This window comes from Ruditapes philippinarum, unplaced genomic scaffold, assembly GCF_026571515.1.
Source record: "Ruditapes philippinarum isolate M1 unplaced genomic scaffold, ASM2657151v2 ctg1777_1_1_1_1, whole genome shotgun sequence".
In the NCBI taxonomy this organism is placed as follows: domain Eukaryota; kingdom Metazoa; phylum Mollusca; class Bivalvia; order Venerida; family Veneridae; genus Ruditapes; species Ruditapes philippinarum.
This window is the reverse complement of record NW_026864519.1, coordinates 63,281-85,417: the sequence shown is the minus strand read 5'-3', so window position 1 is coordinate 85,417 and position 22,137 is coordinate 63,281. Positions and strand designations below refer to the sequence as shown.

The following is a 22,137-nucleotide window of genomic DNA, read 5'->3' as shown; positions in this document are numbered from 1 at the left end:
TAAAAGTCCTTTTAATAAAATTTTTAATTTATGCCTGGATATAAAAATCTAAAAAAAATGAATAACAAAAAAATGTCCAATTTGTAGAATTTATGAAGTTTTTACAGCCTCCTTGAAATTTTGTAAAAATCATGTTAGACCAGTGTTGCGTTCAGCCATCGATATGTTTCCTCATATGACACCTATAAAAGTTTATTTCTCAAAATTAGAAAAATAAAATGTTTTCCTCTGAATCTAGCAATCACAGGTTCAAGCCTTTTTGGGGTCACAAACATATATTTTCATATGACATCAATATGTATTATTGCGCCCTAAAAGCTGACTAAAGCAGTGTTATAGGATTTCATCACAATCAAGCTAGACCACATATATTTTAACCTTTACCCTACTGTAACCAGGAGCGAGCTAAATGTTTGCCACCAGTAAAGTGCATGGCCCATCAGCACATGCATGCAGTCTGACCAGGCCTTACATTGTTGGCAGACCAACTGTAAACTGTCATTTTGATAATTAGAGGATAATACAAACCTATCTGTGTGGTATCCACTGTGAAGTTTGAGGTAACACTTATTCCACATGGGGACTCCTGAATCAGTTGAATATCTATGTCTTTCAAAGTGAAGTCACCTTTACTAGAGTCAGACCAGTAACAGTACCGGTACTGTTGGTCCAATTGTGGACAATTGTTCCAAGCTGGACTATAACTTGGTATCCTCCTAAAAAAGGGGATATATCATATTCAGAATATTTTTTTGCAATTTATCACAATACGCTAGTACTAAAATGTCACAAAAGAACTTCAATGTTTGGAAACTTCATACATTTTGCTACCAAAAGGCATTGATATACAATTATCTTAGATTATAATTTATACAATACTATGGAATATCTAATATCATATTGGCTTTTAACACATCTTTAAAGCTCATTAGGAGACGGTCGAGGCAAATGCCATTGAAAAAGGGCCATTAATGAAACAAGATGGCAATGATGATCCTATATTGCTCATCATATCTTTCAGTGCAGAAGTAAAAATTTTATCACATAAACCACGGCACAGGAGTGTGATAAAGGCTGAATTAAAAGCCATTTAATAAAAACGATATTACATTTGTGTAATAAAATCTTGACGTGACATCATTTGCGCTATATATAAACATAGCGTTAAAGTGCCCTAACATACAATATAGGCGCGTCAATGAAAAATTACTCTTTTTAACAGTTTACCTTTCTTATTTTATATATGTGATAAATAAAACATTATATTCGTGTAAATTTAATACTAAATTTATTGAACTCGTTGAATATAACAATATTGTGGCTAGCAAAATATGATCTAATTCAACTCTTTCAATAAATTTAATATTGAATCTTCACTCATTTAGTATATTCCATGTAACGTGAATCATATTTAAAGTCATCCAAGGTCAAATTCAAATTCCATAAAATAAGTCCAAATTTAGAGATTGATGCTAAATTATTTAAGGTATTTTCAAAAGGCATTTAAAACTTATATTTATAAACTGTACTATATTCTGGACATAAATACAAAGAATTACAAAAGTTTACCATCTTGTTTGAAAAATATTGACAATTCAAGTATAACTTTTGTATCAGTTTTATACAACAAAACAAAGAATATGTTTTCATTATCTGAAGAAAACTTTTGCTAGTTTCATATTTTTCTTTGTGGAAAAGTACTAATAAAGAACGATAGTTTTTTAATAACTACAAATAAAACCAATGACAAATGTCCACGAAAAGATTTTTTTGGTTTATTAAGACAGGTACTCAATGTTATTTTACATCAAATAAGAAGAGGGTGGGGTAAGAAAATCTGTTGAATTTTGTCAAATTTATTTAATAATTATTTTCTTTTTACCATGCCGTTTCCAAATTATAATCATATTAAGTTGTTACCCTTTCCGATTTCACACAATTCACAGTAAAAATTATGCATAAAATTTCAGATTTCATATAAAAGATATAGAAAAGAAAAAATCAAAATCTGGGAAACAAAAATAAAGTAGAAAAAAAGACAAAAATTGAAGAAGAAAAAATGTGTCTCTTCTGGGGTTTGAATCCACGCCCTATCGAAATTCTGTGTTCTCAGTGAAAATGACTACTCTTCAGAAAGGAGATTCTGCATTAGGCACCCAAGACCTTAATTGTAAGCTCTATCATGCCCTGAAGTTTCAGAGAAGAAGATTTTTGTAACGTCATATTCAATATAATACTGAGAAATTTAGAATCATTAAACTTTACCTTAAACACATATTAACCCATTACTGCATTAGCATTTTCTAAAAAATGTCCGTTTTCATTAAAAAGCCTCCTATAACAAATTCAAATTGCTATGAAACTATAGAAGATGCTTCTATATTCATCAAACTTGGCACAAACCCTTGTAACAGCATGCTCAATCATAAATTTCCTGTTACTTTAAACACATATAAAAGGCACATTATACCTCAGAAACAAATAAATTTGTATTTCTTTATGAAGGACATACATGAATTTTATAATGTTTAAATAATGGTTTAAGAGAATGTGAGATTCTTGTTACCTGAAAAAGTAGCGATACAAGTTAAATAAGTATTCTCATAAAAGTAGCAGAATGTAAACAAAGTAGTATTTTGACTTCCATACAAAACACTACTTCACTATAACTGTACTTATTTCTAAACAGCAACAGATGAAAAAGATAGTTCAGGTAATAGGTCAATAAGTTTATTTTGGATACTAAAAACTATACCAAAATTAAAAAGCTTTTAAGAAATAAATATAAAACATTTATGAGGCATAATGGGCTTTTAAATCTGGTTATATATAAAAGCTTACCACTGAAACGTGACATTAGGTGTGGACCCATTTTTATAGGTTGTTCCATCATTCCATGTACAATTCATGGAGTCAAGATGATTATCTACAACACAGTTCACAGCTTCCAATTCAACGGGCATGGCTAAAATAGTTAAAATAGCTTTTGGTCATGTATAGATAGATTATTATACATGTATGTAATAATAATATTGTGTAATATTTTTAAACAGCATCAATTTACAGGTGGCTGATGTTCAACATCCCCTTAATACCTTCTTATATCTATACTTACAAACATAGTTTGATACATATATATTTACTAGTATAGGGTGTGGGGTAGGGTAGGTGTGTGGGTGTGTTAGACGTCAGGCACCTGTGCATCAATTTATACATCAAATAGACATTGACACCCGTGCCCCCACTTTCCACTATTTTGGCAATCTTGACTAAAGTCATTCAATGACAAAAACTTTACAAATACTGAATAAATCCATAAGCAAACCCCAAGGTGCATCACTAAACATGCTGACCAACATATACTTTCAGGAATACAGATCAATTACTTTTTAGTTATGCATGAAAAAGTCTATAATTAACACTAAAGGGCAATAACTCTAATAAAACTTAAAAAATCCACACGCAAAACCCCAGGTGCACACAAATAGAAAATTGGAATTTTTTTACTAAGTCAAGTGCAATAACTCTAACAAAGCAAAATTAATCCACAAGCTAAACAACAGGTGAACAACTTCACATGCTTATCAACATTTCTGTAAAAATTCATGACTATAAGTCAAACATGTTTTTAGCAATGCGCGAAAAATATGAAAATTGTAAATTTTTACTAAGTCAAGGGCAATAACTCTACAAATACTCAATAAGTCCACAAGAAAAACCCCAAAATACAAAACCACATATATTGAACAACATTCCTGTTAAGTTTCATGATTATAGGTCAAATACTTTTGAGCTACGCACAACACAAATTGCAAATTTCGAATTTTTACTTAGTCAGGGGCCATAACTCTCACAAAACAAAATAAATCCACAATTAAAACAACAGGTGCAAAACTTCACATCCTGAGCAACATTTCTCTAAAATTTCATGACCCTAGGTTACATTTTTTAGCTTCATGAGACACAAGCTAAAAATTGCAAATTTTCGCTAAGTCAAGGGCCATTACTCTACAAATACTGAAAAAATCCACACTCAAACCCCCAGGTGCATAACTACACATGCTAATGATAATTCGTTTAAAGTTTCATGACTATAATAAGTCAAATACGTTTTGAACTAAGTGCATCACAAGTTGAAAATTGTAAATTTTTATTAAGTCAAGGGCATTTACTTTAATAAATCATAATAAATCCACAAGCAAACAACCCGGTGCACAACTACATGTGCTTACTAATATAACTGTTAAGTTTAATGACTCTAGGTCAAATACTTTTTGAGCTAAATGAACAGACGGACCAACAGACAAGGGTAAAGTCCCCTCCCCCCATAGTGGGGGCACAAAAATTATCAAAATCCTGTGCATTTAATTTTTTAATGTTTCAATACAGTACAAATGTAAATTATGGCACTAATCTTATTGATACCAAAGTTCTAAAATTGCATTACCCTCAATCTATGTGTAAAATTTTAATAATATATGAACAGATTAATCTTGAACAAAGAAAATAAATTAGAATTAAGAGTTTTTCCTGTGTATTGACAATTAAATGATTAAATTGTGACATAATTAAACTATACATTCTTAAATTGGTTTTTAGTTTATATTAGGATCTTAAATATAGAAGTGAACAATTTTAAAAGTGGTGTATAGGGCATGTGTAATAATGGCACTTTTGTGTGCAATATGTCTATGAAAGAGGGGTTGGTGGTGGTGCCTGGGGGTTAGTGGTTTGTTGGATAAGTCACTTTAATACTGATGAGATAACTATTGAGATTGTTGACGGGAGGGCCAAGACATTCAATGGTGTAGTTTCTATGTATTGACAGACATCTGGATAAGAAGATTTTCACATTCTGGCTGGACCATGATGCTTAATAAGACTTTAAATAAACGACTATGCACTCAACTATACTCAATGATTGACAGTAAAAGGGGCACATCTCAGTAGAAAATCAACTCAGAGTTATGGGATAATGGGAACTACGACAATCATGTTTAACAACTATGTGAAGTTTCAACACATTTCCTTAAGTAGTTTATGGGGTACAAAATTGCACACACAATCTTAACCAAAGTGTATTGCCAATTTAGCCTGGGTAAGTACAATAGCTTTCTTTACTCTGCTAATAATCAAGCTAAAATGTGACACAAAAACATAACATTATAAGGGATACAATAGTTTATGTCACAATCAACACTTAAGGAATAGATGTGATACTATAAACACTAAATGACATCATATATAAGGTATTTTAATCATGTAGGGAAACTATTAAAAGGGATAATAATAAATCATGTGATATAAGAAAAGGTAATACTTTAACGAAAGTGTCCTCAGAATTGTTTACAGTCCATTTCAATGACTAATTCAATAATTAAGCACTTGGCAAAATCAAAGAAGCATAACTTTTATAAGTTAAAGAAACATCATTGTTATTAAGTTGACATTTTTTAAAGTTAACACTACAAAAGGTTTGTTATTAAATGAACACATTTTGGATGTTGTTTTTATTTAATTTAGTAGGTCAACGCTTCATCCATGCTTACAATTTAAGTTAAAACTTGTACCTTAACACTGTACCCAAAGTTTGTTAAAAGTGGAATGAACATTTCATTGATGCCTGTAGTTTAACTTAACTGAAGATTATCATTTTATGTTTACACAACTGATTGTTTATTTATATTTAGTTCAGATTTCATAGATGCTAGTTCAACTATTAAAGGAACTCCACCGAGGTCCAAAAGTAATAAAACATAAAATTTCATTTATTACATAGATCAACTGAAGCACTTAAAACAGAAAGGATTGCAAAAGATAAGTAAGAAATATACTCAGAATTAAATTGAAAATCGTGTTGTTGTGCTATTATTGCCCGATACGAGTGAAAAGCATTGCATTGTTTTTTAAATTTTGGGTCAATTTCAAAATTAAAATAACAAGATTTGTTTGTAAAACATGTATGCTCCCTATCGGCAGGCAAAAAGTCATGTGATCAGGTTATTATGTCTGACTTTTGACCTAGTGACCAAAAAATCAATAAGGGTTAATTCCTGGTCATGACTAGTCATTAGGTAATTGTGACCGCAAATGTTGTGTGCAGCAATATTATGACAAAGTTATTTCAAATCTTACCAAATAATATATGCATAAATTTTATTAGTCATGTAGGCCTCATTAATGACAGCCAAGGTGTCATATTACATAAGACCTTGAAATGTGTACACCAAAAGGAATTTTAGTTTAATAAAAAATTCAACCAAGGCAACTTGAGTTGTTGAGTTATTGGTCAGAAACAGTATTTACATACAAGGTCAATATGACATTGACCTTTGACCCTTAAATCAATAGGGGTTATCTACTGGCCAAGACCAACGCATCTGTGGAGTTTGAAGGTAAAGAGCCGATGAGTTGGGAGATTGATCAGAAAGCGTTGTTACCTATAAGGTCAATGTGATCTTGACCTCTAACCCCTATACGCTAAACAATCCATTGAGGTCATCTTCTGACCAAAAGCAATGCATCTGTAACGCTTGAAGGTCAAGGGTCCATTGGTTGTCCAGTTATAGATAGAAAACCATTTTGAAATACAAGGTTAATGCAACCTTGACCTTTGCTCCCCTGACTCCAACATCAATAGGGGTCATCTACTGGCCAAGACCAATGCACCTTCAAAATTTGAGGGCCAACAGCACATAACTTATCAAGTTGTTGATTGGAGACCCTTTTTTACCCACAAGGTCAATTCAACCTTGGTCTTTGACCCCTCGACCCCAAAATCATGAGGGGTCATCTACTGGTCAAGTCCAATGCACCTAGCAATTTTGAGGGCCCATGAGTTGGCAAGTTATTGATCAGAAACCTTTTTTACAAGGTCAATGTGACCTTGACTTTGACCCGTGACCCCAAAATCATTATGGGTCATCTGCTAGTCACGAACAATCATCATACCTAGTTTAAAGTTCCATTGCCTAAGCGTTTTTAGTTATTTATCGGAAACCGTTTTTACCTACAAGGACAATGTGACCTTAATCCTAGATCCCTTGACCCCAAAAGCAATAGGGGTCATTTGCTAAACATGAACAATCATCAAACCAAGTTTGAAGATCTTAGGCCTAAGCCTTCTTTAGTTATCACTTGGACACCGTTTTTACCTACAAGGTCAATGTGATCTTGACCTTTGACCCAATGACCCTTAAATCTATAGGGGTGATCTGCTGGTCATGAGCAATCATCATACCAAGTTTGAAATTCCTAGGCCTAAGGGTTCTTAAGTTATCACTCGGAAAGCGTTTTTACCTACAAAGTCAAGGTGACCTTGACCTTTGACCCATTGACCCCAAAATCAATAAGGGTCATCTGCTGGTCATGAACAATTAGTGCTGCAAATCAGTCTATTTTGCTAGCCAAAAGGTGCGTCTGGATCTGTAGTTTCTGGAATCATTAAATGGATATTCATTTGACCCAACCCCGATGCGAAGCTAAGATATCCAAGATGGCGTCAAAGATGGCCACCAAATCCCTAAATATTCTAGTACATTTACGTTGGCTTATTTCTTTTCTAAGTTTTGTAAATCAATTGAAATTTAACATGAAATTATTTATTTTTTAACTAACTCATGCTGTAAATTCTGACTTTATTGCATTGTTGCTAGTTTTTAACGACAGAAGAAAAAATATGTTGCAAACTGGGTGACCCTTTCTTAATATGTGTAACTTATTATTTTTGTATTTTTGTATTTTTTTTTGTTTAAACTGAAAAACATTCATGATTTCGTTTAATATGGTTTAAAAAATGTATCTACACATCTTTAGAATAAGTGATCTTTACCAAAATGTATTTTATTGATCTAAACCCAGATAAAAAGTGGGTGGGGTATTACGAGCGGAGGTCAACTGTAACTTAAATACTTTTTTGTTTTATATTATAACGAAAAGTGATATTGAAATGATCAACAATATTTTGAATTGGTTACAGATGAAACGTCTTGCCTTTCATAGATAATGCCCTGCACGTGTGTCTAAATGTTGATATATCTCTGTTATTTTTTTATGCACAGAACTAATTAACTGACGCGCAATTTGGTATTCGCGTTGACCTTGTGCTAGCCCTTGGTTAAAGATTTGTTTGCAAGTTTGTTTCTCCTTAGCCATAAACATTCATTGTTAGACTTCAAATGGGAGTTTTTATGCACTGTTCAAGACCCATAACCTAAGCATCGATTTGGAAATAATTATATCTCTTTATTAACTTTAAGAATTTCTCGGGACAAGATTAATCTGGTAATGCACTTGAAACTAAACACATCTTTTTAGATCATTATTGTAGGTTACTTCCCCTCTTACATGTTTTTTTCTTCAAAGAATTATACTACTTTATGAATAAGAGAATTCCTTTATTATGCAAGCTGTTGATTTTAAATATTCGAGCGTGCTGTTCGGCAAGCAGCTCCTGATTTAAGCCATTGCATTAACGTATGCTAATTTATAATTGAAGCATATTTGGAGTTTTGTCATGACAGATATAATATATACATTAAAATGTAAACTGTAATTTGCTAGAACATTTGAAATTGTGCAGGTAATTAATTTGACAGTAAGAGACTTTCCTGCTAGACTGGATCTGAATTATGAATAAAATAGTTTATACATAGTGAGTGAATTGAAAATATCTATTATGAGCGTTTCATTTTAGTTCCACTATTCGACGATTTAAGAGAACTATCCTGAGCGTCGGCGCAACCACTTACATTTAAGTTTGCGTAACACCTCAAATATTTTCAAAGTCCATTGACATACTGTATGGCTTTGAAACTTGCACAGTTCTTAACCATAATGCCCCCAACCTGAACACTGGAGGAGATAACTAAAGCATTTTCCCCTTTTTCAACTTTGAATTTACATTAAAGTTTGCGTACCACCTCAACATATTTTTAAAATTTCCATTGACATCTGGATTTGAAACTGTGTACACTTGTTCACCATCATTCCCCCATTCTGTACACAGGAGGGGGTAACTCTATCAAGCATTTTGACAGAATTATGCCTCTTATTCGACATAGAATTTACGTTAAAGTTTGCGTACCACTTCAGATAATTTAAAAATTCCATCGACATATCGCTTTGAGACCTTGCACACTTTTCAACATCATAATCTAAACCTGTGTACAGGAGGAGTCACTGTATCAAGTTTTTTTTACAATATTGTGCCCCATTTTTACTATCAAGCACTGAGAATAGTCGAGCAGACAGCTATTGTATATGATTGTGAGCAAATTTATAAATAACATATTTCCAGTTTCTTGTTAAATTCATGGGAGGAATTTCGAAGAGCTTTCAATTGGACGACAGTACCTAGGTACTTGATAGTAATATTAGGTGCTAGAGGGAGGGGCTAAGACGGTAACTTACTTTTTTTGGTGTTGGTAGTTTACACGTCGAATCACGACAGTAAGCCACATTGAATTTACCAGAGCACAGTTCAGCCACCACATCGTTCCTGGGCAGGCTGTGAAGCAGTTTACCAGTACTAGTTGCTTTCACTTTTGCAAGGAACTGAAACTTCTGTACATTCCAGGGCAGAGATACAGTGCGAAGGACGGTAGAAGATTTCGTGATCAATTACAAAGAAAGTGACATGTGCTGTCCGGGAATCGAACCCGAATCGCCCGATACTTATTCCAAGGCTCTACCTATTGAGCTAACCTGACGACTTGGTACATCAGGATCATTGATTGCAAAACGTTTATAGTTGATGGCTGAATACTACATAGCTGGTACTAAGAGGCGTGAGAGATATTGCAAATTAATTGCATTGTCTCTCATGAACAGACCCAATCAAACCGAGTCTGAATTATCAACTTTGCCTTGTTTTTTGTTGTTGTTTTTTTATTGCTGTCAAAAGATCTTCTCTTTGCCTGAATTTTACAATCATAATGCAAATGATATGTTAGTGCACCTGATAGCTGAGTTACTTTTATATTGTTACTAGAGGGATTTTATGTTAAGTATCCTCCTTATTCACAACCGGAAGTTATACATTGCATTGAATAACACTTACAGCTACCTAGATGATATCCTTAACATAAAAAATCCTGATTTTGATCAAATTAGGTCAAATGAAATCTTAAATATATCCAAGTGAAATTAAAATAAAAAAACAAACTCTTCATTTATTTAAGATTTTAACATTTTATCATTAACAATAACATAGTTACTTAAATCTACGATAAAAAAAGATATTTTGATTTTTAAATATCGTTAACTCTTCACATGTACTTCATGCAACATCATATGAGGTATTTATTTCTAAGTTAATTAGATTTGCCAGGGCCTGCTGTCGTGTGGCTGATCTTAATAAATGCAATTTATTTATTATTGGCAAACTTCTTCAACAAGGATATCAATATCATAAATTACGTAAATATTTTAAAAGTTCTATCATCGTAATTCAGTTATGGTTTAAAATCTTATTGTACTTTAAAAACTCTTACTACCCTGTATTAGCAAGCCTGATTGATGTGGGGATGACAGAGTATCTGTTATATGCAGGCTTCATAGCCTCTGATCCCCTTTCAAAATTCCATTTTATTTAGTTTTGCGCATTGTTATCTCTTTTAGGACACTTTATATAAATGTTTAAAAAATGAAAACTTACCCTGCGATTGACCTATTTTTACAGTCACATCTGGTGTTATGCTTCACATCTTGTGCAGCGGAGATACATATGGGGTCTAACCCCGTGTAAATATTGTCATTCCATATCATCAGTATTATCAAGGGGTCAGATTTTCTCTAGATTTTTATTTGCATCAACTTAAAATAGTGGGTGGGGTACGATTTGAACAGTAATTCATTAAATAACCAAAAGCAAATGATCATTTTCCTTATTAATTATGTTAATCTGTTACATAGACTGCACCAAATAAGCTATAATTTGACAGAAACACAAGAGTATCAAAGCAAAAACCAATACGGTGAGCATTATTTTGCATATTAATGTAAATAAAAGCAAAAAAATGCAATCTGTATTCACCAATAAAGTGAAGTCTCTTCGTATAAAACGCTTTAAATGAAATCTTCCGTGAAAATAAATTTGACTTGAAAAACAAAAGTGGAAACAGATATAAGTCAACATATATAATATCAAGAATATTTAGAGATTTGGCCTCCATCTTTGACGCCATCTTGGATTTCTAAGCTTCGCATCGTGCTTGAGCCAAATGAATATCAATTCCGGAAACAACAGACTTAGATGAACAATTTGGTATATAAAACTTACTGTTGGCTGACATAGACCACTTCGATGTCATTTTACCATATGAATTTGCAGCACTAAATACCATACCAAGTTTTAAGTTTCTAGGCCTAAGTTATCACTCGAAAACCATTTGGTCTACGGACCGACGGACCAACCGACACACAAATGCAAAGCAATATACCCCCACTTCTTTGAAGGGGGATATAATAATTATTCTGGAAAAAAACAGAATGAAGGATTGATCTGAAATTTTGTTCCTGGTTGAGACCTTCATAAAATTACACATTAATGTGGAAAAAATTATTTCCATTCCCGACATGTCAAAAAACTCTGTGGAGTCCCTTTAACACTTACAAGAACTGTCAGAGGACAGTAAAGCTCGACTATTCGAAACAGTTGTCACAAGTGTGTTTTATTGACTATAAAAATGCTTACCTATGAATACATAAAATTGACTGAAAAGGTACAAAGGCTTGTTATTAGGATGTTTTATCAAGTAAATCACTGCTTTATTATTATGAATGCATAAAATTGTCCCAAAAAAGGCACAAACCCTTCAATAGTTATGGTGATAACAGCTTACAAGCAAAACTTTACCATGAATTTCTAAGTTGAAGAAGGGGAGAAAAATTAGCCTAAATGCAAGAAAGAATTATGGATCTTGGTCAGTGACCTACAATTATGACCCTAAATGCGTATGTGAAGTTTTAAATAAATATCTTTGATAGTTATTTAGATGTGTAAAACTTGCAGGTAAACATTAAGCAAGAGACTCAGTAGAAAAGGAAAGATTAATCAGCCTAAATGCAAGATAGAGTTATGGAACTTGGTCAGTGACATATACTTATGACCCTTCATGCATATGTGAAGTTTCAAATAAAAATCTTAGATAGTTATTGAGATATGTAAAACGTACATGTAAACATTAACCAAGAGACTAAGTAAAAAATGGGAGATAAATCAGCCTAAATATATGACACAGATATGAGTGTTGTTCAGTGATCACAATTTATGACCTCAAATATACATCAGTTTCAAGTTCGTATCTTTCAGAGATATGCAAAATTGCATGTTAAACTTAACCAAGAAAAGGAGATTATTTAAGTACAAAAGGGAGCATAATTCAGTCACAATACATGGCAGAGTAATGAATTTTGAGATGTGACCTTCAATTATTACCCTAAGTACATGTGTAATGTTTTCAGTAAATACCTTTGATAGTTTTTAAGACCTTTAACCTTTAACCAAAATTTATAAGTTTCAAAGGGGCATAATTCTGCAAATATTGCAGGCAGAGTTATGCAACTTTGCAAACTGATGATCGTTATTACTATAAAAAATGTAAATTTCAATTGAATATCTCAAGCATTAATTGAGATATTTGACTTTACAAAAAACTTTAACCAAAATTTCTAAGTTAAAAAGGGGCATAATTCTGTAAATATTGTAGGCAGAGATATCAAACTTGTCAATCTGATGAACATTGTTACTATAAATAAGTATTGAATATCTCAAGCAATAATTGAGATATTTGACTATACAAAAAAACTTTAACCAACGCAGACGCCGAAGCGGACGCGGACGCCGACGCATGGGCGACTGCAAAAGCTCTCCATATTCTTCGAATAGTCGAGCTAAAAAGGTATCTGTAATTAAGCTTTGAATTCTTAAAAACTAAGTTAAATTCTATGTTATTTGTAATTAACATTTCTTGGATGCTGACTTAAACTAAGTTAATAACACTTAAAGATATTTCTTATTAGGTTTACACTTCATTAACACTTACACGGAAACTGAATTTAATTTAGTAGATATTTGTTATTATTAAAAACAACTAGCTATCTCTGTTGAATATATGTACATGTAATTGAAGTTACATTTTATTAAATTAAATGATTTTTAATCTAAGTTAATATTTAAACAGACATTTCATTATTAAAATAATAACACTATTTTATGCTTACGGTAAAATGAAATAGTTGACGTGTGTCCAAGCTGCTCGTTATCCTTTAAAATTCCAAATGTTTCCCAGTAGAGACACTTTACCCAAGTTTTAGTGGTAACATTGTAAAGTGTAAACATGGATACATTTTGGTTCATTATGGTAACCCGGTCTTCGGAAACAGGTTTCCACGACTTACTGGTACTGGAATTTTTTACAGCGAAACCTATGGAATGGCTAGAGTTTGGAGTACTTTGCAATGTGCAGGTGAAGATGGCATTCTGTGTGGGGCACAATTCGGGGTCAAGTGGGCCAAGTTCGCCCATAAAGTCTGCTGTAATAAGAAAATTTGAATCATATATAGATCTATAACATAAAGAAGAGAATATAAGTTAGGGCAATACAAAAACAAATGTTTGTTTCTTGTTTCTAGCCATTGGTCTTTTTTTTTTCGTCTCTTTTCTGTCTTGGTCTTTTAATAAGATAATAATTTTTCTGGATTTTAATAACTTTCTGTTAACATTTGTTCCAGACCATTTTATTTTGGAAAGCAGCATTACGAAACAAACATTTATTTTTCTATGTTGACATACATAAATGTAAATGTATACATGGATAGTATAACTTACAGTAAAGTACATTTAAAATTGTCACAACTTCTTTTGATGTATTACAAGCGTCGGCAAGTGTACAACACACAAGTAGACTATTGTCAGATCTACTGACATTATACAATGTAAATTCAACAGACTGTTTTCCACTTTTATTAACATCATTAATTTTTCTGAAGCTGTGTTTTCCTGTCATTATCGAAATTTCATTCTTAGCACCCAAAGAAGTGTTACACCTAAAGGTGACTTTTGACGAAATACAAACTGCAGGGTCTGTTGGAAACATTTGATTGCCTGGTTCCCGGCTATCTTCTGAGGAAATTACTGTAAAAATATTAATTTTTCTAACTGAACACCTGAAGCCGGCAAAAGGGTAACATGGGTTCTTCACATAACTTTGTTGAGGTGAACATTTGAGCCAAGATTAAAGAAAATCTTTCAATAAGTGTAGGACTTACAGAGCGGACACGACATACTGTCTAATACTTGATTGTTTGATATTTGACCTTCAATTGTGACCTTGACCTGGACTTGAGACATGGGCAACATAGGTTCTGCACATTCCCTTGTTGAGGTGAACATTTGATCCAAGTTTGAAGAAAATCTTTCAATTGGCATAGGATTTATAGAGCGGACACAATAATGGAGACGGACCGACGCAACAAAGCGAATCCATTATAGCCCCCCCTCCCCCGCCCCACATTTTGTTGTGGGGGTATAAAATCAACTTTTTGCTGAATTTTGTTTTAAAAACTATCTAGAATGGATAGTAGAAAATAAAACCGAACACCGATGTTTAAAGTGTCGTTTACGTGACATCACGATGCAGCACAAAACAGTGTGTGCAAAACTGTCAAAACCAGGACGCTATTTCAATGTTGTAAACCATTTTAATATTACGAACTTTAAAGAAAGGAAATTAATTTCTTTTTGTGTGTGTGTGTGTTTTTGGTTTTGTTCATAGGCCATTTCGACATGTTTAGGCCATATGTTGCCTTTCCAGCAGTCTTGGAAGAAATCCACAAATCTTTTGTAGCTAAGGTAGCTGAATAGTTTATCACATGGAAAGTATCCAAATGTCTCAGTAAAATTCAAGCTTACAGTGACAAGGGGGCTGTGCAAAGTTATCAACAACTACTTGGTTTCAGAGGCCCAATTAATGTTTCAGCTTTGAAATATAAACAAGAGCTGTCGGTAGAATAGCACGCTTGACTATTCTTACTGCTTGATAGTAAAAGAGCCTTGATAATGTCAAATCTTCAAAACAAAAATGCAAAATAATTCTTTAAATCAATGTTACAGTTATAAGCCTAGGAGAGATTCCTATTATGCTCTCAAAGAAGTGTATAAAATTTCAACTTGTGTCAAAGCCAGTTTCCAATAGAATATGAAAATATGAAAAGTCAAAAAGGGGCATTTTTCTGTCAAAATGTTACCTGTTACCTCCTCTTGTCTACAGATTGGAGGCATGATGGTGAACAAAAGTGCAAAGTTTCAAGCCATATATCAATGGATTTTGAAACTATTTGAGGTGTTAAAGTTAAAAGGGGACATAACTAAAACAAATACAGCTTTAAAATGCCCATTGTCTTTCAATTTTCTCTTGTCATATTGATTTTTTGAAACTGTTTGAGAAATGAGCGGCATTAAGGTTTCTGCATGTCAACGATGCCACAGCGATTACTATAGCTTGACTTTTTCTACAGAAAAAGACAAGCTCAAAATAAACTTACGAGCATTTTTAAGGTAAACACACTCCTGCCATGAAAACCCACTGCTCCCTTGATCTGTAAGTAAGCTAACAGCATACAGAAAATCTTGTGGTGAGTTAGTTTTCTCTATCTGTATGACAGCCTCACTTGTGTTCCAAGCAAACTCTCTCCAGTTAATTTTTTCCATTTCCTGTTAAAGAAAATACCACACAAATTTTACTTTATGCATGTTTTATGTATTTCAGTGTATTTTAGGTGGGAAGTTACAAATAAAAGCTATTTTTATTTTCGTAGAGAAATGTATTGTTATCAAAAGAACAAGAGCATTGCACGTAGTGTTAACACATGTCTATTAAATTAACAACTTTAGACAAAATTCTATGTTAAAAAGGGGTATAACTCCAAACATAAAGCTTTCTGAATTATGTCCTTTACAACTACCTCTCACCATGATAAGCAAGTATTCCAAAGTTCATATCGATACCTTAAAAATTATTTGAGTTAATGGGCTACATCAAAGTTTTTGCACAATGACACTGATGATGACAACACAGCCACAGTGATCATAATAGCTCGACTGTAGCAAAGTTAAAAGGGACTATCAAAACTGAGATATAGAAGGAGTGTTTATTTTAAGCGAGTGTGAACAATGAGGACCACTGTATAAAGCTAAGACTAAAAAACATTCCTGCCATCCTCTTAAATATACGTACTTTATAGACTTAAAATAATTTATCCAATTAAAAGCTTCAATGCAAAAAATAAAGTCCTTTTTGCTCAGTAGGATGAGAGTTATGTCTCCTTTACTCTCAATTATTTTCTTTATAGATTTCAGAGACAACAAGGTGTCTTCGGCCATTCATTGATTATTCTGAACTGCTTTATGGAACTGAATTAATGCATTTATTCTATCTTGCTTAATGACATTGGAACTTGCATTATGCTTAATTCCATCTTGCTTGATGACATTGGAACTTGCATTATGCTTGATTCCATCTTGCTTGATGACATTGGAACTTGCATCATGCTTAATTCTATCTTGCTACATGACATTAGAACTTGCATTGTGATTGATTCCATCTTGCTTTATGATGTTTAAACTTTGCATTATGCTGGATTCCATTTTTCATTATTTCATTCAAAATTTCGTAATGACCAATTGTTTCATTGAGTGATAACTATTAAACTGGAACAAGCCATTTGGAATACTTAAATGTTAACGTCATTACCTTTATGCATAAGCTACCCGTCTTCATGCTCTATCATTGTCTATACGATAGAGAAAATAAACATTTACGGTTTAGTTTTTTTTTATTACTTTTACGTAGAAGTCATTTAAAATTGACTATTTTTTGTTTCCTGATGGATTTTGTTAAAATGTGACTTATTTGATTTATAGCTCGCATGGCGCGATTACTATTAGCTTTCTCTTATATCCATTATTCAGTGTTTATGCTTAATGTCGGTGTCTGAGGCTTTGTGGATTATGTTTGATCATCTTACATTATGATAAACAATTTAAACAATGTCTAGCGATTTGTGAACTGTTAAGGGGCGAGAACTCTGTTATCGATATCAACGGATGCACGATTCGCCTATCATCGGAATTTTCCTTATAGATACTGCGTACATGTATATATAAATACGTACCCAGCGCTTAATACATAAATTGCAGTGGAAAGAATATAAATACAAGTAGTAAAGGATTATGCAATATAATTTTATATATGTATACAGTCTAATAGAAAAAATATGCTCGTAAACAGTTATTCAATGGGGCAGTTATACGTACAGTGGCGGATTCTGGCCACGGCCATGGCTTAAGGGCTGCACCTACCCCCAGCTCATTCCAAAGATACGTCCATGAGCTGGGATGAAATATATACGTGTCAGTTTCATGCAATATTGGTCATAGTGTACTCCCTTACCAAAGCATATAATGCTGCCATCCAGTTGTTAAGCACCTGCCTAGGAACTGCGAAGGTCTTTATCTAATGACTTGGACATTAAAAAGCAAAATTTATTGGCCTTTTAACTTAATAAATGTCTCAGAGTCACTAATAGTGGCGAATAGGTATGTAACACATTAAAATATACATGTATAATAAGGAAAGAAGGAAGATGTTTATTTTTGTAACATGTGCATTGTCAATTACAAATGTTGGGCATATGTGTGTCTGATTATAGATCAGAAATCCCGCATACACCACCACATTCACATACATTTGTGCTTAAAGATATACTATGCACATCTTTCAGTAATATATTTTCATCACAGAAATTTATTGAAATCTATAAAATTCTTACTAAATATGTTTTATTTAAATAAAAACACATACACACAATATATAGGAATCTGCTTTCCTTATTACGAGTCAAGTAAAGTTGTGCCTGTCTTTAAAAGAAACTTCCATATATTTTTTTTGTAATAACACTATACATGTATATTCATACTGCCCACTTACAGTGTAAAGGATTTAAAGCACAATATTTGTGTGAAGCCAAATTATATTAATTTTATTTTATTTTTCAAAAAAAAGAAAAAGTTTGTACTGTACTAAGTCGTGGCCACGAGTTACTAAGTCGTGGCTACGAGATAGTTAAGTCATGGGAACGAGATACTATATCGTAGCCACGAGATACTATGTCATGGCAACGAGTTACTAAGTCGTTTAAGTCGTGGGAACGAGATAACTAAGTCGTGCAGACGACATAATTAACCAATCAGATTACACCATGATTTTTTAAACTTAGAAAATTTCTGTTTAAAGATTTACGTGCAACATTAATCTTTGAAAATACAGAAGTGTTCACTTTGAACTTGATACATGTCTTTAGCATCATAAGGCCCATAAATCAGACATTAATTTTGACTAAGTTATAGCCCTTTGTTGGGACAATTCTATGATAGAATTGGTCTTTTTGTACGTACAACGGTCTGTTAACATTGTTTATACCATAACTTGAGAGGGACTTAGTCCTGGTTTATTTTATTGGGTATGGTCATTGCCCATGGACAGTAGATATCCTATAAGGGTGTTTGAGGTCACGGGTCAGATAAACATGACACTTCATGTAAATTCCTTGTCTGTATGATTTAGAAAGAATAAGCCGTAGTTTATATAACCTAAAAAAATCAGAAGATTACACCTAATAAATTTTAGGCAATTTGGTCAGAAACCAGGGGTCACAATGACGCTAAATCATTGACCAATCAATAACTTGTATAAATGGCACTTTAACGGGCAGATGAAGTAGGGGCATCCTTGTAAGGAAAATTCATATAAATAGTGTGATTTGATTGGTTATTTATCTCGTTCGCACGACTTAACTTTCTCGTGGTCAAGACATAGTAACTTGTTCCAACGACTTATTCATCTCGTGGCCACGACTTGGCCACGACTTAGTAACTCGTGGCCACGACTTAGTTATCTCGTTCCCACGACTTAATTATCTCGTGGCCACGACTTAGTAACTCGTGGCCACAACATAGTATCTCACTGCCACGACACACTATCTCGTGCGCACGAGATAAATAAAAACACACACATTTCACCTTTGTGCCACCGTAAGTTTGAGCATAGTATATCTTAAAATTCAATTTCACTCTTGCTCATACGACTATCACACACGCTCAAAAAGAAGTGTAAACAATTGTATAAGAGGTGAGTTGCCACTTGTAGGATGAGTTATAAGAGACATCTACAACATTTTTTTCCACATGCTGGCGGAATCTTCAAAAACACGCACTTTTCGTCTGTCGCATCGTGTTCTTGTGTTTTTCAGTAAATTTTCCTTTTACATGTCAGTCCCCAACTAACACTGTTCTGTATACGCCCCTATATAAAGGGGACGTACATTTGTTTGCCAAAATACGGGATCATCCGGCAAATAACGGGATGTACCGACAAAGCGACACCTGCTGTCATAATATGAACACAAATTATTGCAACTCGCATTATGCTTACTGCCAACTGCTTAGTGCGTACTGTCACATGTGACTATAATATCGCTATCGTTGTCATCCTCGTTGACGATGCGCAGTATTCATGTTTTGCATTATATTTGTAATCCGTGAATATATTGAAAACATGTTTTAAGAAGAGTGAAAACACTTTTTTTTAGAATTTGTAAGGATGTAAAAAATCATTCTGATTAGTTTTAAAGATTTTAATACTCACTTCACAATTACCATTTCTGTTTCTACACCAAAATACAATAAAAGTGGTAGCTTCTTCTGCTTCAGGCCAACTGACTGTCACATTAGTGCCATTTCCTGCTTTAACTATAAAATTTGGTTGTTTAATTCCTGAAAATCAAAAAAAAAACATGAACACAAATTATTATTATTTCAGAATTCTGAATTGCCTCAATTAAGTTTAATAACACTCCATAACCTAATACATGTATTTCAATACTGAAATCTGTTAAAATTATTTTACATTAAAAGAAGGGCAATTAATTAGACATATTGATAAAAGTAAATTAACATGTTAACAATTAAAACCGAACTTCAAATTCATACAAATTAATTTTTTTTGGGGGGTTGGGTTTTACGTTGCAATAACACAGTGTAGGTCATATGGTGGCTTTCTAGCAATACTGGTGGAGGAAGACCTCAGATGCCCGGCTGTGCAATATTTCAGGCATGAATAGGCACCGGAGTAAAATCGATTCAAGGCAAGTCTTACCTAATGTTGATGCCGGTATTCGTATTGAGGAATTCACTGTGGAAGTTCCATTCACATTTCTGGCTTTGATATAGAACACATACGTAGTATTACACATCAAGTTACTCGTACAAGCATACTTTAAGTCTTTCGCCAGGTCTTCACGCATTTCATTCCCTTGTTCATTTATGTATGTCACAACAAGGCCTTTCATTGGCCCATTTTCATTTATAGGTGCAATTGACTGAAAACAGAACAAAAATAACTAGTAAGATCGCTTAAAATATTTTTTGGGTTCATTTTAAAGCCAATTTTAACACATTTTAGATCATATCTTGGCAGTTTTGTTTTCCTGGGTTACTAAAAATGGAATAGGCAGTATCTCTAAAAGTGATCAAAAAGTTTTTCATCCTTTAAATTACGTCCCAATGAAATATAGATAAAACACTACATGCTACAGGCATATAAACATTCTGAATTCTTAAGAAGCCACGATATGAAAGTTTCTGATTAAGTCATTGAATTGGAAGTCTGACTGCCTAACATGTTACAAGTCAATGGGTTTGATATCTGCTACTAGCTAAACTTAATGAGTTATTCCATTGAAAGTTTGTCTTACACTCAATAATAAATGACATAAGAGGTGCCTACTTCTCACTATACAAATCTTGATTTGAATGGGTTGGTTGTGTTCATTAAACTGTTTTAAAAAACTTACCTTTAAAGGAATACAGATACTTCTTTTAGTATAAGGTGCTTTACAATCCTTCGGATTCCAGCCGTAACCCCCTGAGACAACCTCCGGGCTTGCACTAGGAACTAAAAGTTTATTAAATTCTATAAAATAATTCTACATTAAATAAATGGTGCAGTTCTTTGTTGGAAGGTGGTGTAAGTAAAACCATACTATTAGTATATAAAATTTAATGACTCTTTATTCTCGTATTTGCAGGGGGTAGACTGTATTTTATTTTCATTCTAATATAAAACTATGGCTTTAATTAAAGCTATGTTCAACATCATTTCAAACTTGATTATTGTTTTGGTTGAATTTTACGTTGTACCAACAATTTTTAACTTTTCAAATATCATTACTCACAATCAGAGTATGTCATCGCCTCTGTTTGCTTCGGATCACTGAAAAACCCTGCCTCTATTGGCTGAATATCCACTGTAAATTCGTACTTTGTGTAGGGATGTAGATTACAAAATGTTCTATTGTGGACGTACCTTTCCGTTTCATTTGTTGTTTTGAACTTAAATATCTAAATGAAAGAAAACTGTGTTTATTTAAGGTAAATAAAGCTTAAATTTAAAATGTTATGGCCTTAATTTGTTAGTAACTGAATTCCGTACTTTTATAATTCTTTTTTTTCTTTCCCTTTTGACTGTTTGTTTAAATGTTGTTGAAGTGCATAATTTTCACAACTGTAGTTATTGCCTGGATACCACTTTTTCTATTTTTAGTAACAGTGACCTTGACCACAAGGGGCCCAAATGCAAGTTATACTAAAAAATAGGCACTGTTTTTGATGTAAAGAACATGAAAAATTTAGTCATTAACAATCAAAATTTATTTTCAAATAATTTTGTACTCAAAATGTAAAATTACCGTATTTTTACTCAAGCTGTTTCTAACTTCCAAATTTTTTCATTTCATGTTTGGAAATGTCAACGAATCAAAAACTTCAATGCAAGAACTTTACCTGAGGCTTTCCCCACTTGTTTGTTATGATCACCCTATGCTCTTTACGATACTGCATTTGTGAGTGAATGGTTCTCCATTGCACATAAATACATGTACTGTTTACAGTCCTAGATGCTAATTCAGTCACTGGTCTGGGTTTCACTAAATATCAAAAACGAACAAAACGTCAGTTATGTATTGGCAATATTTACTTCAATGAAAAAAAAGGAACAAGAATGTTAGTGGTATTTTTTT

General features: G+C 33.1%; 1 protein-coding gene across 3 annotated transcripts in view; it reads right to left on the bottom strand.

The window, feature by feature from the left end:
* Positions 1-22,137, bottom strand: part of LOC132725896 (uncharacterized) — a 77,655-nt gene that overhangs the window by 29,221 nt on the left and 26,297 nt on the right. For 2 of the 3 annotated variants that reach the window (XM_060711085.1, XM_060711086.1), the window contains exon 4: positions 21,902-22,044. In XM_060711085.1, coding sequence (XP_060567068.1) covers positions 21,902-22,044 — 143 coding nt within the window. Of the gene's footprint in view, positions 1-1,862; positions 2,188-2,841; positions 2,966-13,224; positions 13,537-15,546; positions 15,716-19,706; positions 19,835-20,216; positions 20,440-20,913; positions 21,015-21,294; positions 21,461-21,901; positions 22,045-22,137 lie in introns of those variants that run through there. The other variant, XM_060711087.1, reaches the window with a different exon arrangement.